Raw genomic sequence first — 16070 nt, 5'->3', positions numbered from 1 at the left:
CCGAATACCTCAAGCGTGTGACGGAAATGTTACGCCCCTTACCATACTGTGATGCCGTGTCCCGGCCGGACGACGAGACAAAACCATTAATAAACAAGGTAAACAAGGCATTTGTTGCATCCAGTGGGGACATAATTACGGATTATAATGACTTATACGAGCGTTGCGTGTTGGCATGTGTGGGTAGTAGCTGTGTCTCGACCGCGCTCCCACAGTTTTAATTATAAAGTTTCTTTTTTGGCCAATAAACTACTTACTAAACCAGTATATTAGTCTGTCTACTACTTTGAAACGTTCTGGGTGATAATGGCTTTGAAATCTAAACACAACACTAGGAAAGACGAAGTTAAGAAAGACGAAGCACAGGCTAGCGGGAGCAACCCCGAACCCCGGGCTGGACTCCGCTTTGTCCACGGTGAAAGCCGATCCTGTTGCTCAGAGAGACAGCGCTGTTGGAGCAAAAACAGGAAATATGGTGTCTAAAACGTAAGTCTCTTAATATTAACTACTTGTTTATTGAACTGTTGTATAAAATCAATATCACATTTGTAATCATGCTTACTTTTGGAGAAAAAAAGGCACTCATCGTGTGATATTAACTATATCAAATGATTTAAATATATACATTTTCTGCCCCATATCTTAAATTATGTGATAATTCTTAATGCATTTTAATAGACTGATTCATGCAGTGAAAGAATGCACTCTAAATGCGCAAGCGCACTAGTCTAACCTACTAGACTTCACCTAATGTATGCGTGCACTCTGTAGGTGTGTTTTGTGTTTGCGTTTCGCGATATACTCATAATATCAAATCGCACATTGTTAAAACAACAATTACAATATTATCGCAGACCATACATATAGCACACCCCTATGTTTAGATTTTTATAATGCATTGTCTTCTTATCGATCCACCAGTTCACATTTAAAGCTCTGCGCGTTTGCAGGGTAAAAACATGGGTCGATTTTCGCATTGGTCTGAACTCTGAACAAAACAACAGTTTTATTGAAAATGCTCATTCATTCTCTGCCAGCAGGTGGAGCGTTTGGTAGAAATATAACTGTTTCCCCGGTAACGCTGTACACAAAGCAGCGCAGCACCAGACTTTGAACGTGCAGCACTTGTGTTTATTTCATGAAATCATAACGTTAGCCTTTTTAAGTTTAATCGTCACATTCAGCCATATCGCAATTCTGGTATTTCCGTCCCCAAATTTAAGACCTCTTGAAATCATAATTAAGACTTTCTTGTACAATTTAAGACTTTTTAAGGCCCCGCGGAAACCCTGAAACAAGACTTTTATTTTTAAGGCTGTATTTATTTGACAAAAATATTATTATATTATTGGAATTATTATTATATTATATATTAGTACTATATAATAATATTGTAATATATAATATAATAATTATTAACAATATATTATTAAAAAGAACTGTCTTTTATTTTTATATATTTTAAAATGTAATCTTTTATCTAATATACTGATTTGGTGCTCAAGAAACATTTCTTATTAGTGTCACTGTTAAAGGAAACTATTATACATTTTTTCAGGGTTTTTTTAATGAATAGAAAGTTTTAAAAGAGCAGGATTATTTGAAGTAGAAACATTCTGTTACATTATAAATGCCTTTACTATCACTTTTGAATGATTTAATGTGTCCTTGCTGAATAAAAATGTATTTCTTCCAAAAAAAAAACCTTTTCTATTCTAGTTCTATTCAAGACCAGTATTGGAGACATTATAAAGAGCTTGAGAAGTCCAGTCTTACCTGCTGCTGTAAGACTTTCAGTGAAGTCCCATTGAGCCTGTAGTGAATCCAGAGGGTCAATTTCAGTGACAACTGCTGAACTGTTCCTACAGTGGCCACAATCTTAAAATGGAGAAACACAGACAGTGTTAATTCATAACTAAATTCATTTCTACCTGAACCAGCCATAGTGAATAATCCACATAAAACACCTTTCTTTTCAGAGAAATGTGAGGATACCTGAAGCAAGGGATGGGTCTCTGTCGGCAATTTCTGAAAAGAGCAGCTCCACCACACCGTCCTCTGGGAATCTTGGGTCTTGAATGGAGACAAGAGCAAATGATGACTGAAAGGGATGAAAGGCATGGAAAAACTACACTGCACAGCAATGTGGGAACATCAACACACGCAAGTTCAATGACAGCTGATTTATCTGTGACTTGTAAGAGCAATGTGACAGTTACCGCTTCTGTCCATCCAAAATTACAGTTGAGTAAGGCTTCCCATTAAGGCTTCCCATTGCGTAAGGAGCAAAATGAAGTGTTTGTGTAAAGAGTTAAGTTGTCTGTCTCTTTCTTAGATCTGCTTGGGTCACCGTGCGTCATTATTTACCAAAAACACTCGGCACTTGCTCACATGCTCAGTCACGCACACGCTCATACACTAGGAAAAACAAGTATGTTGGCCCCAAAAAGTATGAATTTCTGAAGTATGAAGGTATTATTTCTACAAAACAAAAACATTAATATGGATACAAAATTGTTCACATATATCTGCCATCAATCCAGCAAACAAAATTATTTAATTTCACAGATGCTTTGTATTTTCCCCATTATTTAATGATATGCAATATAACATGGGGAGCTAATTCCTTATAACTCTTAAATGAATTACCTTGCAGACCATTCACAGTTCAGAAGGTCTGATTGTATTCAGTCCATTTCAGTGTTATTTTAGTATCACGGAGACACTATAATAGTTTTTATTAATATTTTAATTTTAGTTCAAATTTTCCAGAATTGCTATGTTTTTGTCATTTTTTGGTTTTATTATTCATTTTTATATCATTTTATTTTATTTTTTCAGTTTTAGTTTTAATTTTAGTACATAAACTAAATGAAAATGAGAACTGCCACCTTAGCAACTAGCTGAAATAATATAGGTTTAAGATTTTATATTTTGTTTTATTTCAGTTAAAGGTTTTTTATTTTCTCCAAGTAAATAATTTTTTTTTTCTTGTTTTAAGTTTTAGTTTCAATTTACTATAATAACCCTGGTCCACTTGCTCCATATTTAAAGAAAACCAAGTCAGTTTCTCAGGTTCTGTGTCCTAGCAGAATAAATCACAGCCATAGTTCATCACATTAACTGTGAACATTTTCCAATAACATCCGTCAACCAGATTTACAGTTCAAATACTTTAAGCCAACATTTCGGACAATATATCTATTGATTTATCTGAAAAGATAAAAGCGTTTGTTCTGGATACAAAATAAACATTATTTGGTTTGTTATTTTGCAAATGGAAATACTTTCGTAGATTCTTATCTTCAAAAACCTTTGGGACACTTTGTGTACCTTTGTTTGCATGATCAAGGTCTTCTTTCGGCAAAGAAAGTTGGTCTCCACACAGAGTGCCGGTGTGGAACTGCACACCAAACACTGTCTCGCGAGTCCTCATGGAATCATTTTTATGATAGCACGCAATCTGCAGAGAAAGAAGAAATGAAGATGATACAGTGTGCAGTTTTCAAAAGATTAGTGCTGTCTGTCTGTCTGTCTGTCTGTGTGTGTGTGTGTGTGTGTGTGTGTGTGTGTGTGTGTGTGTGTGTGTGTGTGTGTGTGTGTGTGTGTATAGGAGACAGAGAGATGTCTCACCATGAAATCACCTTTAAGCATCTGTGGGGGTTCCAGAGCAAAACACACTCTGTCTGTCTGACCTACGGCAACCTGACTTGAGAGTTATACACAAGCACTAAATATACACATACTATAAATGCTTGAATAGACATGATTATATATATTCAGTACTTTTATATTATATTCATATAATATCTGGTGTCTTACTGCACTCCTGATGTGTAAACTGTCTGTGTGTCTTGATACACTCTGATAAACAGCTGACACACTGAAAACAAACAAACCCAGACGAAAATCGTGTTACCTTTTTGTTATAGTTCACATAATAGAGATCTCAAGTATCAACTTTGTCTCAGATATTTCTTTTCGACTTCCTTTGTTAAAATAATGATGGAAAATAGTAAACTAAATACAGATGGCATATTGTAAATTAAGAACTTTAAATTTAACATGGAGGTCATAGCTTAGATAAAATGGTTTTGAAAGAATCTGATACAGAAATACTTTTACAGAATTTATAAATCTAGGTTACATAATATACAACTCTTTTTCATACAATGGAAGTCAATGATCACCAAAACAGTTACCAACATTCCCCAAAATACAGTACCTTCATTTGTGTTACACAAAAAAAAGAAATGAGAGTAAGATGACAGAACCTTCATTTTTGGGTGAACTAATATTTAAGTAAGATTACTTAAGTATTTTTCTTAGGAGACAAATTGGAGAACTGAGAGATTCTGAGAAAGATCTGTTCTCTATTAATGTACAAGAGAAATAATTAAGATAATAAATTGGATGACAAACTCTTAAAATTGTTTGGAAACTAAAAACACTATTTCACTTAAAAGTTAAAAGACTGGATGAACGACATATGGGTGTTTTCATCACCTGTAGGGTGGAAGTCAGGAATGGGATGGATATTAATGCCATGGATGAAGAGCGGGGAAGAGTTTATGCGGATCTGATGGGTAAGGAGTCTGCCAAACACCTGCACATACCTGAAACATCCACAAACACCTCTGTCACTCATATTGACACAAGACAATAATAAATCAGGCCTCAGAACACCAGCTCAACTTCAGATGATGTCAATAATAAAACAGTACAAAGATGAATCAACCGGGTTTTATCTGGCAATTATCAGCATTTTAAAACAAAGGGATTTAGGGGGAAGAAAGAATGCATGAATATTTCCAAATAAACTAGCCAAAGGTGTGAAAAGTATGGGCGCCCGTTTCCACCACATGATTAAAAAGAAATAAATGAATTAAAAAGGCAATTCCAACTTTTTATCCCAAAATTCTGTCTTGTTTTCTCAAAATTCTTAGAACTGTGAAATATAAACTCAGAATTACGAGGAAAAGTTAAAATTGCGATATAAAGTCTTACTATTTTCTTGGAATTCTGAGTTTACGTCTTATAATTCTGACGTTTTATAAACTTTATAAACTCATAACTGTGAGTTAACATTTCGCAATTTTGAATTTATGTCCCCCAATTTTACATTTCGCAATTCTGTATTTTGTTTCCGCCACGGGGGGGAAAAAGTTACGTCTGAATTTTTATCTTATAATTCTGATTTTTTTTTCTTACAGTTCTTCTCAGAATTGCGAGTTAACAAGCAATTGCCTCTTAGGAGTTTGAATGACAATGGCAATCTGACCAATCATAATGCCGATTCTGCCATTTTGTCAGACAAACAAACCAGACAGGAGAATAGATTAACGTTGGTGGAGTTGAACTTGAAAAACTGTGTATATTGACATCTTTCTGCAGTTGAAAGAAGATACCTTCTGATGTTCATTCATGTTTATTTTGTGCTATAACTAGTAAAAAGGAAGAAATGATCGGTTCACGTGCCGCTTGAACTGAGGCGCTACAGTTCTGAGAAAAATAATTGCTAGATATACATTTATATTTGCAAGATATACTGTAAACTTAGAACTGAGAGGGGAAAAGGTCTGTTGTGGAAACAAGCTTCCAAAGATACAGTGGTGTGAAAAAGTGTTGGCCCCCACCAGTTATTAGGTTTAGGGGGCAAACACTTTTTCACACAGGGCCATGTAGTTTTGGATTTTGTTTTCCCTTAATAATAAAAACCTTAATTTAAAAACTGCATGTTGTGTTCACTTGTGTTATCTTTTACTAATATTTAAATTTGTTTGATGATCTGAAACATTAAAGTGTGACAAACATGCAAAAAAATAAGAAATCAGGAAGGGGGCCAACACTTTTTCACACCACTGTAAGTGTTACTGATTCTGAAAGCTGAAATAAAAAATCACATTTGTTGACATTTCTCCATTGATTTAGTCCTATTCTGGGTGCGCCTTACTATCAAAGAGAATAAATAGCTTCTTTATAGCGCTGCCAAAAACAGCTTCTTTGTGTTGTTCCAGCAACAGATCAGAGAAGAATATTTATGTTGCCATTTTAGAAGCTTTACAATAACTCATCTTCCAAAAAGTGTTTTTAGAGTCAATAGAGATAGGAGAACATAAGGGATGGAAAATGATAGTGCACTAAACATCAGGGGAAAAAATAAAAACTCTTGCTCAGTTTGCACGTGTATGAGGGGTGACAGGCGGTGTCTTTCAGTATGATGTAAAAAAGAAAAGTGTAAAATGAAGATATTTCACAGAAAATAGAAGTGTGAATAATATGAGGACATCCAGATTGCGTAGGGGGATTTCCTCTCATGTGTGTCCCTGTGTGTAACCTTCACTCATGACAGACTGCTGTGAGTCCGACAGCCATAACAGCACCAACACCTCAGTATGCTTCCAGGTGAAAAGCAACAGGAACACAAGGAAAAAGAAAGTTAATGCATAAACAAATGATCCTGGCCTTTTCTGAGATGGAGTCATAAGATTAACCATTTTATCACTGCAGAACTTCTTCATGGAGTAGAGATCTAATGCATGTTCCTCACTGAAAGACACAAATGAAAGTATAAACAAATCTTTTTGTTTGGTCAATTATGCAATCATTTAACATACAGTACATACCACAACATGCAGTTCACAATCAATTCACAATGCTTTCATATATTTAAATACAGATTTTTGAAATGATGCCAGATGAAGCTAAGATTAATATCAGACATTATCATGTTACAGTGGAAACTTACAGGTTTGGAACAATATGAGGGTGGGCAAATGATGATAAAATGCTCATTTTTGAGTGAACAATCCCTTTAAAGGTCTTAAAGGAACAGTTCATCCAAAAATCAATGTTCTGTCATGTTGTTCCAAATGCATATGACTTTCTCTCCTCCAAATGAGTAATTACAAGAAACAAATGGTCTTATAATATGGTCCAGTGAGTTTTTAACTTGAGAATCTCTGCAACCGGATCACTGAACAAATCATTCAGACTGGATTTGTGAACTAGCTCAGTCAATTGACTGAAAAGATCCAAATCAAAAAATGATTTGTTCAAAAACTGGACATTGCTTATGATTATATTTTCAGAAATTCGTGACTTAAATTTGAATCTGTTCCTTACACATAGCTATCATATGAATTCTGAAAACTTGAAATATAGTGCATAATCAAAAGGACTATTTTTATGGTCTATTTCGAAGCTTGAACGCGCCAGTGGCCATTTATTGTAATCACACAGAAACTCACACAGGTTTAGAATGGCATGAGAGTGAGTAAATAGAACCAAAATAGAACCAAAATCTCATTAAGCAGCTTGTCTGAGATGGCAGTCGTCTTTTTAAAGAGCTTTTTGACTTGTTAACAATGAATATGAATAGTTGAGTAGTACCTGGTAGAAACATTAGATAGCTGGATGTAAGAGGATATTACCACACCCACTCTGTCTTTGCTGCCCTATGAGAGACACAGGAAGAAGTTAACCAACCGTGACATTCCTACAGGACGGGCTCAAAGTCCCAGAGACAGATAGTGGACTTTAAACCTGAGAATGAACAGCAAATATCTTTAAATCTCACTTTGCAGTGTAGCAGCAGCACGTTTTCAGAGTGTGCCCTAAGCCAATTGTCTATGTTTTTACACACTGAACACAGCAGATGGAGCGATGGAGCTTGTCGTTCCAGCCATCCCAAATCCACCACCTAACAGTCAGAAATGTGAGGTAACAGTTAAACACATACTTCCATTCAAAAGTTTGTGGTCAGTTTCTTTTTAAGAAATTAATCATTTTATTCAGCAAAGGCTGCATTAAATGTGTCAGTCTCAAAAGTGTCAGTAAAGACATTTATAATTTTACCAAATAATTCTATTTCAAATAAATGCTGTTCTTTTGAACTTATATTCATCAAAGAATCCTGACAACATGTACCATGATTGCCACAAACTAATATTAAGCAGTTTTCAAGATTCATAATAAATGTTTCATGAGCAGAAAATTATCAGCTTTTCCATCACCAGAATAAATTGCATTTTAAAATATATTACAGTATTATTTTACAATAAAATAATACTATAATATTCAATATTGTAATGCTATTTGAATAATAATATTTCTCAATATTACTATTTTTTTTATCTTTTTTTTTTGGATCAAATGAATGCAGAATTGGAGAACATAAGAGACTTATTTCAAAAACATTACAAATCTTACCAACCCCAAACTTTTGAATGGAAGTATGCATACCATTACACATCTTTAACAGTCACATGACACACAGTTTAACTTTACCCTGTGATTCATCCTTCTGAGATCATCACTGTGTTCGGATAAGTTAATGACCTGCATGCAGGAAAATAAAGGTTTTGTTCCATGTGACTCCAATAGCAACAGTCTACTATCAGTCAACAAACACACACAATGATTTGTTTGTTTTTCTTGTCTGCTCACCATGTATCGATCCGCATGTTTGGACTGCAGCATCTGTGTGATGCTGTGCAGGTTGTGCTGGTACGTCTGCTCTGTGCAGGACTGGTGGAAGGTGATGCCAATGATACGCTCCGTAATGTAGTCCAGGTCAAATCCAGATCCCTCCGCCATCACGATAGTGTTCCCTCATGGGAGGAGATCTGCAGAGAGGATGAGACTGGCTTCAGTTCAATAATGTGCAGGCTCTTTGAAAGCATTTGTTTTGGCAAGTAGAGAGGAGCAAATCTGCAAGGATCCATGAAAGATCTGCACTGGTTGAAATTACAGCCAACATACAGTAACAGTAGGGCTTTGTCTAACACTTGGACACTTACAATTAGACATGCAGAACTGTTTGCATCATTTGATTTGCATATACATCTTTAAGTTAAAATGAGACTTTAATATATGAACTGATCTGTAGGTTCTCTAACACAGTGTTTCCCAACCTTTTTTTAGTCGCGGCTGAACGGTATACGAGTGGAGCGACTGAGCGGAGAGCACACACATAGAGCAGGATAATACGCAGAGCGTCACACCACGTGAAAGTGAATCTTGGGCGGTGAACTAATTTTCGGCAGCCGGAATTTCGGTGCATCTCTAATTATTGGCAACATCAGAAATTGATATTATATAATAGATGCTCTTTTGAACATTTTAGCAATTTAAAAATATTAAAAAAGGATTTTTTACACGGCACCCCTGCTCTCGACAGACGGCACCCCGGTTGGGAAACACTGCTCTAACACATCATTTTTATCAAATGTATTAGTCTTGAATACACTCTTAATACACACTTTTCACACTCACTAGTTTTAATGCATGTAAATTATTATAGTAACACTCTACATGCATGCAGTGAACATAAATACATTACAAAAGAAATCTGACACTTCAGTCATTTTATGAAAGCCATGTGTGTAGTAGTGTTCTGTAGTGGAAATGCTGATGGTGGAAATTATATTTTCATAACGTCTGTAATAAAATGGTCATCTCCTTTGTTAAGTGGTCAATTTTTCTTTGCATAATTTGGCAAAATTACAACTTGACTGGAAATGATGAGCTAAAAAACCTAAATTATAGTTAACTTGATTTTTCTTCACACATCAAGTCTCATATTCAATCTCAAGCATGCCACAAGAACACAAATATGTAAATCATGTTCATAAAATAAATATCAAACTTAGTTATTATTAGTTCATAGTTTTTAAAATATTACTGCTAATATTTATGATAGTTGTATGATGAAGTTTAAAGGCTAAAACAATACAATCTATAAACTATCATTAAAAAGGTTTTGAGAAAAAAATTTCTTATGCTCAAAAAGGTGGAATTCACATCAAAAATATATTAAAGGGGTCATATGATGTTGCTAAAAAGAACATTATTTTGTGTATTTGGTGTAATGAAATGTTTATGCGGTTTAAGGTTCACTGATTTCTAGTCGTGTTCTCTTTTGGAAGGCCAAACAAAGTAGTTTCGCTTTCACAACGAAACTCACAGCGTCTCACATGGCGGGCTTGAGTGAGTGGCGGCGGGCGGGCTTACGGCAACCACATGTGACGACCCCGGGCTGGACTCCGCTTCGTCCACGGTGAAAGCCGATCCGGCGATCCACAGCGTGAAGTTGATGTATTTCCTCAGCGACCAGCACGGATCAGCTCCAGGCATGACGAAGCGATATCGTCCTCTCTTGGAAGGCCAAACAAAGTAGTTTCGCTTTCACATGAAACACACAGCATCTTCATGACATGGCGGCAGCGGCAACAACAATACTACAGCGAGAATAAAAGTTACGCCTTCTTTCTTTGCGTGAACATTTGGGCGGCGTTATGCAAATCTTCCCACATTGTGACGTAGACATGTGGGGGCGTGTTAGAACGAGCCGTTTTAGGTAGGCGTGGTTGACTCTTAACTTTTATAAAGAATACCTCTTTGGATTTGAGACTTTAGTCTTTGCAACTTTACAGATCTTCTTTATGCACCAAGAGCTTGTAACACCCCAAAGAGAAAGGAAAAATTGAAATCGCATCATATGACCCCTTTAAGTAAAACTAAGAAATATTATTGCAATTTAAAATATCTGTTTTCTATTTAAATATATTTTAAAATATAATTTATTTCTGTGATGGAAAAGCTGAATTTCCAGCATCATTACTTCACTCTTCACTTCAGTGTCACATAATCCTTCAAACATTATTCTAATATGCTGATTTGATACTCAAGAAACATTTCTTATTATTATCAGTGTTGAAAACAGTTGTGCTACTTAATATTTTTGTGGAAACAATGATAAATATTTTCAGTATTCTTTTATTAAAAGAAATAAAATTATGTCTAACAACATAAATGTCCTTTTTTTTATCTGAACATCTGTCCCTTTTTAAGTAATTTAATGCACCCTTCTTGAAAAAAGTAGTTTTTTTTTTCCTTAAAAAATGTTGACCCCAAACTTTTCAACCGGGAGAGTATGACGGACATTGGAAAAGTAGAACAAATAAATAAATAAAAAAGAAGATACTTCACAAAGTGACTTCAGGGAATCAGAAAGAACACAAACAAGGTCTCAAAGAAACCAAACATTATTTTCTGTATCTAAAAATCCATGCATAAAGGAAACTGAAACCACAGCCTGATTAAGCAGCAACAGTTCCTTCATCAAGGACTCAGAGTCACAAGATATAAATCTGCTTTTGCTCTGACACATTCTCTTTCAAACCAAGGACGCTTCCTCTATTCTTTTTATTCAGTATTTAATTTCCTCTGAGAAGATAAAAACAGTTCATAATAATAGCCTACTACTTTGCAAATTGCAATACATGTATGCCTAACCAAAGTCAAAAATAATGCTTTACAAAGTTCAATCAAATTACAGTTCCTTTTTTCTGCCATTTTTGCCTCAGTTCCCTACTTATTTTCTGACCCACAAACACATGTAGTGCGCAAGACCACACAGCTTCTAATACGTAAACACATGACAGCCTATGGGGCTCTTAAGTGACATTGTCTGACCCTTGCCATGTGATAAGGTAAAACAGATCAATTGAACTGAAGTAAGACTCAATATTAGACCAATCAGAACAATTCTTTTGTGAGCTGACCTGAAATAAGTGGACACACCTATTGACAACACATAAAGAGACAGAGAGGACTTTGCTTCTCGTTTCTATTTACATCTCAGTATAAATCCCTGCTTCCAAACCTACCAATTCTCCACTTCAAGCAAAGCTTTATTGTCCATTTATTGCAAAATAAATATAACCTTATACTTCACATACAGGTGCGGTTAATTTCACACCAGATCAGATTCACCCACCTTCACTTTCAGCATTGGCACACCTAAACCATGTGCTCCTTGTGTCAGTGTACGTGCATCTCGTCACTTATCTACTGTATGTTTAATCCTTAACCTGTCTTTAACCTTCAACCTCCAACTAGATCCATTTAAAAAAGACACAAAAACACAAATTACGTACCGATGGCTCACCTGACTGCTGTCTTCACCGAACAATATAGAAACAGCTGAAAGAACTCACTCTTCTGTCCGGCTGAAATCTCCTCTCAATAGTCTTCTGAACGCCTGCGAACACGAAAAGAGAAAAGAAATTCAGCACAAGGCTTTGTCTGAGCTCACATGTACTTTGGCCGTTGTGGTGTATGTGCGTGTGTTCACCCGTTGTCAGCACTTGTTGTGTGGTAAGCATGAATAAAGAAACAGTACCAGGGGAACACACCTCCCTATAACAAAAGAAAAAGCCCTGAGTCACACAATGGACATATGATGTAGCAATGTCTGGAATTTTTTCTTTGCGTATTAGAAAGGCCAGACCTGATAAAGAACGGATTGTATCAATAAAATACACACAATTATCAGTAATCCATTGATTTCTAAATAATTAATGAAACATACTCGGTTACTAACGTAACCTCGGTTCCCTGAGATACGGGAACGATCAACGCAGTACTCATTCCGTATCTCAGGGAACCGAGGTTACGTTAGTAACAGAGTACGTTCCCTTTCGATACTACACTCGTACTGTGTCTGCTAAGACGCTATGGTAACACAGTACAATCACGCCGTGCTAATGTAGTGGAATGACTAAAACTATCATAACTTCCATAAGCAACCAATGCCCATAGAGAAGTTAACAACAACCCAAGGCTAAGACGGGTTGAGCTTCCTGAGGTCACACCCGGCCTGGTTAATCATTCCAGAGTACTCCTGTAACTTCGACACCCAGGGGTCGAGAGCTAACCGGTGAACTAATGCCAGAGAGCTTGAGCGTGATACGGCCAAGGGCTCTCTGCCAGATCTGTTACGCAGCGTGTTTCTCTTCAAGCGGAAGGGATCCTGGCCTGCAGGTTATAAAACCTTGCAAATGTGGACGGCAAGGCCCAGCCGGCCGCCTCACAAATATCCGCAATGGACACACCACTGGACCATGCCCAAGAGGATAACTCTCTTGGATAACTCAAGAGGAAGTTATCAGTGGCCGAAAGTCAGTATGTCCTCGCACAGCACCAACCTGAGTTGGAGGCGTCTGTCGTGACAACTGTCCTTCTGCAAACCATCCCCATGGTCACGCCCTGTTCCATCCAGCGGGAGCTCTTCCAAGGGGCCAGGCCTGACTCACCCTGATCTGTAGGCGTCCGTGATGCCACGCATGGGATGGAACTCGTGGTTTCCACCAGCGCTGAAGGGGGTGCATACGAAGCAGACCCAACTGTAGCGCTGGCGATGCTGCCGCCATGAGGCCCAGCATCCTCTGAAACGTTTTGAGAGGGCGTGTGGTACCAATCTCGAAGGAGGTCGCCAGCCTCCGTAAGGCCAGAGCCCGTTCCGGTGTGACTACAGCTCTCATTTGGGCTAAGTCGAAAATTGTTCCCAGGAACGATATTCGCTGGCTGGGGGACAACGCGCTCTTGGCAAAATTGACCCTGAGTCCCAGGCACTCCAGATGGCTGAGGAGGAGGATCCTGTGTGATATTAGCTCTGCCTCCGACTGGGCCAGAACGAGCCAGTCGTCGAGGTAGTTGAGAATGCGGATTCCCATCTGTCTCAGAGGGGAGAGAGCTGCGTCCATGCACTTCATAAAAGTGCGGGGGGCCAGGGACAGCCCGAAGGGAAGGACCGTGTATTGATAAGCCATACCCTCGAACACGAATCTCAAGAATCGTCTGTGACGGGGGGTTATCTGGATGTGAAAGTATGCATCCTTCAGGTCCAGAGAAAAAAAACAGTCTCCTGAGCGAATTTGCGCATGGATCTGTTTCAGTGTAGTCATCCTGAACGACCTTTTCATGAGGGCGTGATTCAGGCGTCTGAGTTCGAGGATGGGCCGGAGGCCACCATCTTTTTTGGGGACGAGGAAGTAACTTAATTCTGCCTCCGACTGGGCCAGAACGAGCCAGTCGTCGAGGTAGTTGAGAATGCGGATTCCCATCTGTCTCAGAGGGGAGAGAGCTGCGTCCATGCACTTCATAAAAGTGCGGGGGGCCAGGGACAGCCCGAAGGGAAGGACCGTGTATTGATAAGCCATACCCTCGAACACGAATCTCAAGAATCGTCTGTGACGGGGGGTTATCTGGATGTGAAAGTATGCATCCTTCAGGTCCAGAGAAAAAAAACAGTCTCCTGAGCGAATTTGCGCATGGATCTGTTTCAGTGTAGTCATCCTGAACGACCTTTTCATGAGGGCGTGATTCAGGCGTCTGAGTTCGAGGATGGGCCGGAGGCCACCATCTTTTTTGGGGACGAGGAAGTAACGGCTGTAGAAGCCTGACTCGCTCTGAGTTGGAGGAACCTTTTCTACAGCTCCTTTTGCCAGCAGATTCATCATCTCTGAGCGCAGGACGTGAGCGTCCTTGCTTTGCACTAAGGTGGGGACCACGCTGCTGAAGTGCGGGGGTCTTCGAGCGAATTGGAGTGAATATTTGCTCTCTTTTTGAAAATGTTTGTGTTTTATTTTTCCCGCTATAACAGCGGCTGATTGCTTGGGCGCATAAACGGACCCATTGTTTGCACAAAACACATTTCCCTCTGTACCCGGAGTTGAACAGGGTCTCTGTCTAAGAGAGGCTGCTTGGGGGGCGGTCCGGCCGTAGCGAGATCTGGCCCCATCCTCTTCCTGTCTCGCCAATCAGGAGGACGCCTGAGGCGCCGGGTCCAACGCAATCTTGGGTCGGGTCCCTGGCGCTTAGGAAGAGGGTAGCGTTTGGCCGAGCGAGAGCATCCCCACGTCTGCTGCGCCTTAGCGGGCTGTACGGCGGGGGCGGCAGGTGCTGGCTTTGCGGGTTGCTGAGTCGGCGCATACTAAGGGCGAGCAGAGGCAGCAGCGGAGCTGGAGCGCTTAGGTAGGAAATGTCGCATAGCTTTGGACAATTTCTGTGCCTCCGTGAAGCGCTCGGCGAATCCTTCGACCGAGAGATTGGAGCATCGAGGAAGGGGATTTTATCCGCGTCCTTGATCTCTGTTAACATCAGCCATAAATGGCGCTCGAGCACCACAAGGTGAGCGGTGGCTTTGGTGGCGCGCAGAGCCAGGTCGGTTGCGCTTCTCAGCTCCCTGAGGGTCGCGGGGTCCAGGCCAGACTAGTCAGAGGAAGCGAGGATCTTGGCTTGAAAGACCTGGAGGACTGCCATTGAATGAAGCGCCGAAGCCGCCTGTCCAGCTGAAGTGTAGGCGTGTCCAGCGAGAGCTGAAGTGGTCCTACATGGCTTGGACGGGTGAGCGGCCTTTGCTCTCCAACCGATAGCCATGGGCGGGCAGAGGTGTGCGGCCACCGACTCATCCAGGGGAGGCAGCTTATCGTACCCCTTCTCTTCAGCGCCGTTGATGGAAGTGAGGGCGGATGAAGTAGAAGTACGAAGGCGGGCGGAGTAGGGAGCGCGCCACGATCTGGTGGGCTCGTCATGGACCTCCGGGAAGAACGGTGAGGAACGCTGACGAGGGGCTTGGCGGCTGATCAGACTGGGAGAAAAGGACGGGAGAACTCTCTCTATGGGGCGAGGGTGAGGCACGTGGGATCAGGGCCGATGTGAGCTCGCTCGCAGCTGGTCGCTCGAGTCCTCTGCCCCGCTGTTTTTTCCTCACAGGTCCCTGGGAGGAAGAAAACGAAGGGCGCGAGGGGTGGAGCCGTTCTCTGAAAAGAAAGCGATCCGCGAGCAGAGAGAGGCGAGACTGAAGTTCTCGCAGTGAGAACAATCAGTTCCCGTGAGTGCAGCTTCCGCATGGGATTTCCCCAAGCAGGAAACGCACTCCGTGTGGCCGTCATCGGCGTGCAGGGGAGACCCGCACGAACCGCAGTAACGGCGCAGCATTTGCAACAACGCCAAGCTCTTTTAGTATTGCCGGATGGCGGCAGGGGAAAAGGACCAGAACTGCTGTGTCGCTGAAGCGGTTGAGAAGCAGGTCAGCCATGCTGAGAGGTCCCGATTCCAGCTGAGAAGGTGTGTCAACGGCGAGCAGGCTTCGGATCAGTGTAGAGACGTAGTAGTTGTCGCTGAAGGAGAAGAAATCTGAGAATCCTGTGGCGAACGCCTGCTTATATAGCCAGATGCCCCGTCCATTCTGGTAGGTTTTGGTGCCATAGGCTCGTGCAGCT

General features: G+C 40.2%; 1 protein-coding gene across 6 annotated transcripts in view; it reads right to left on the bottom strand.

The window, feature by feature from the left end:
• LOC107687175 (tensin-3-like) overlaps window positions 1–12204 on the bottom strand; it is a 57044-nt gene extending 44840 nt beyond the window's left edge. For 2 of the 6 annotated variants that reach the window (XM_016484398.1, XM_016484402.1), the window contains exons 1-12: window positions 11954–12108; window positions 8449–8627; window positions 8290–8340; window positions 7580–7702; window positions 7393–7457; window positions 6466–6549; window positions 4507–4616; window positions 3823–3883; window positions 3634–3709; window positions 3334–3463; window positions 1996–2073; window positions 1777–1878 (exon numbers count right to left, since the gene is read on the bottom strand). In XM_016484398.1, coding sequence (XP_016339884.1) covers window positions 1777–1878; window positions 1996–2073; window positions 3334–3463; window positions 3634–3709; window positions 3823–3883; window positions 4507–4616; window positions 6466–6549; window positions 7393–7457; window positions 7580–7702; window positions 8290–8340; window positions 8449–8598 — 1030 coding nt within the window. In that variant the 5' untranslated portion in view covers window positions 8599–8627; window positions 11954–12108. Of the gene's footprint in view, window positions 1–1776; window positions 1879–1995; window positions 2074–3333; window positions 3464–3633; window positions 3710–3822; window positions 3884–4506; window positions 4617–6465; window positions 6550–7392; window positions 7458–7579; window positions 7703–8289; window positions 8341–8448; window positions 8628–11942; window positions 12109–12139 lie in introns of those variants that run through there. The other 4 variants (XM_016484399.1, XM_016484400.1, XM_016484401.1 and 1 more) reach the window with 4 other exon arrangements.
• Between the last annotated feature and the right edge of the window lie 3866 nt (window positions 12205–16070).

This window comes from Sinocyclocheilus anshuiensis, unplaced genomic scaffold (genome assembly GCF_001515605.1).
Source record: "Sinocyclocheilus anshuiensis isolate Anshui unplaced genomic scaffold, SAMN03320099.WGS_v1.1 scaffold1355, whole genome shotgun sequence".
Taxonomy (NCBI): Eukaryota; Metazoa; Chordata; class Actinopteri; order Cypriniformes; family Cyprinidae; genus Sinocyclocheilus; species Sinocyclocheilus anshuiensis.
This window is presented reverse-complemented; position numbering and strand designations above follow the sequence as displayed.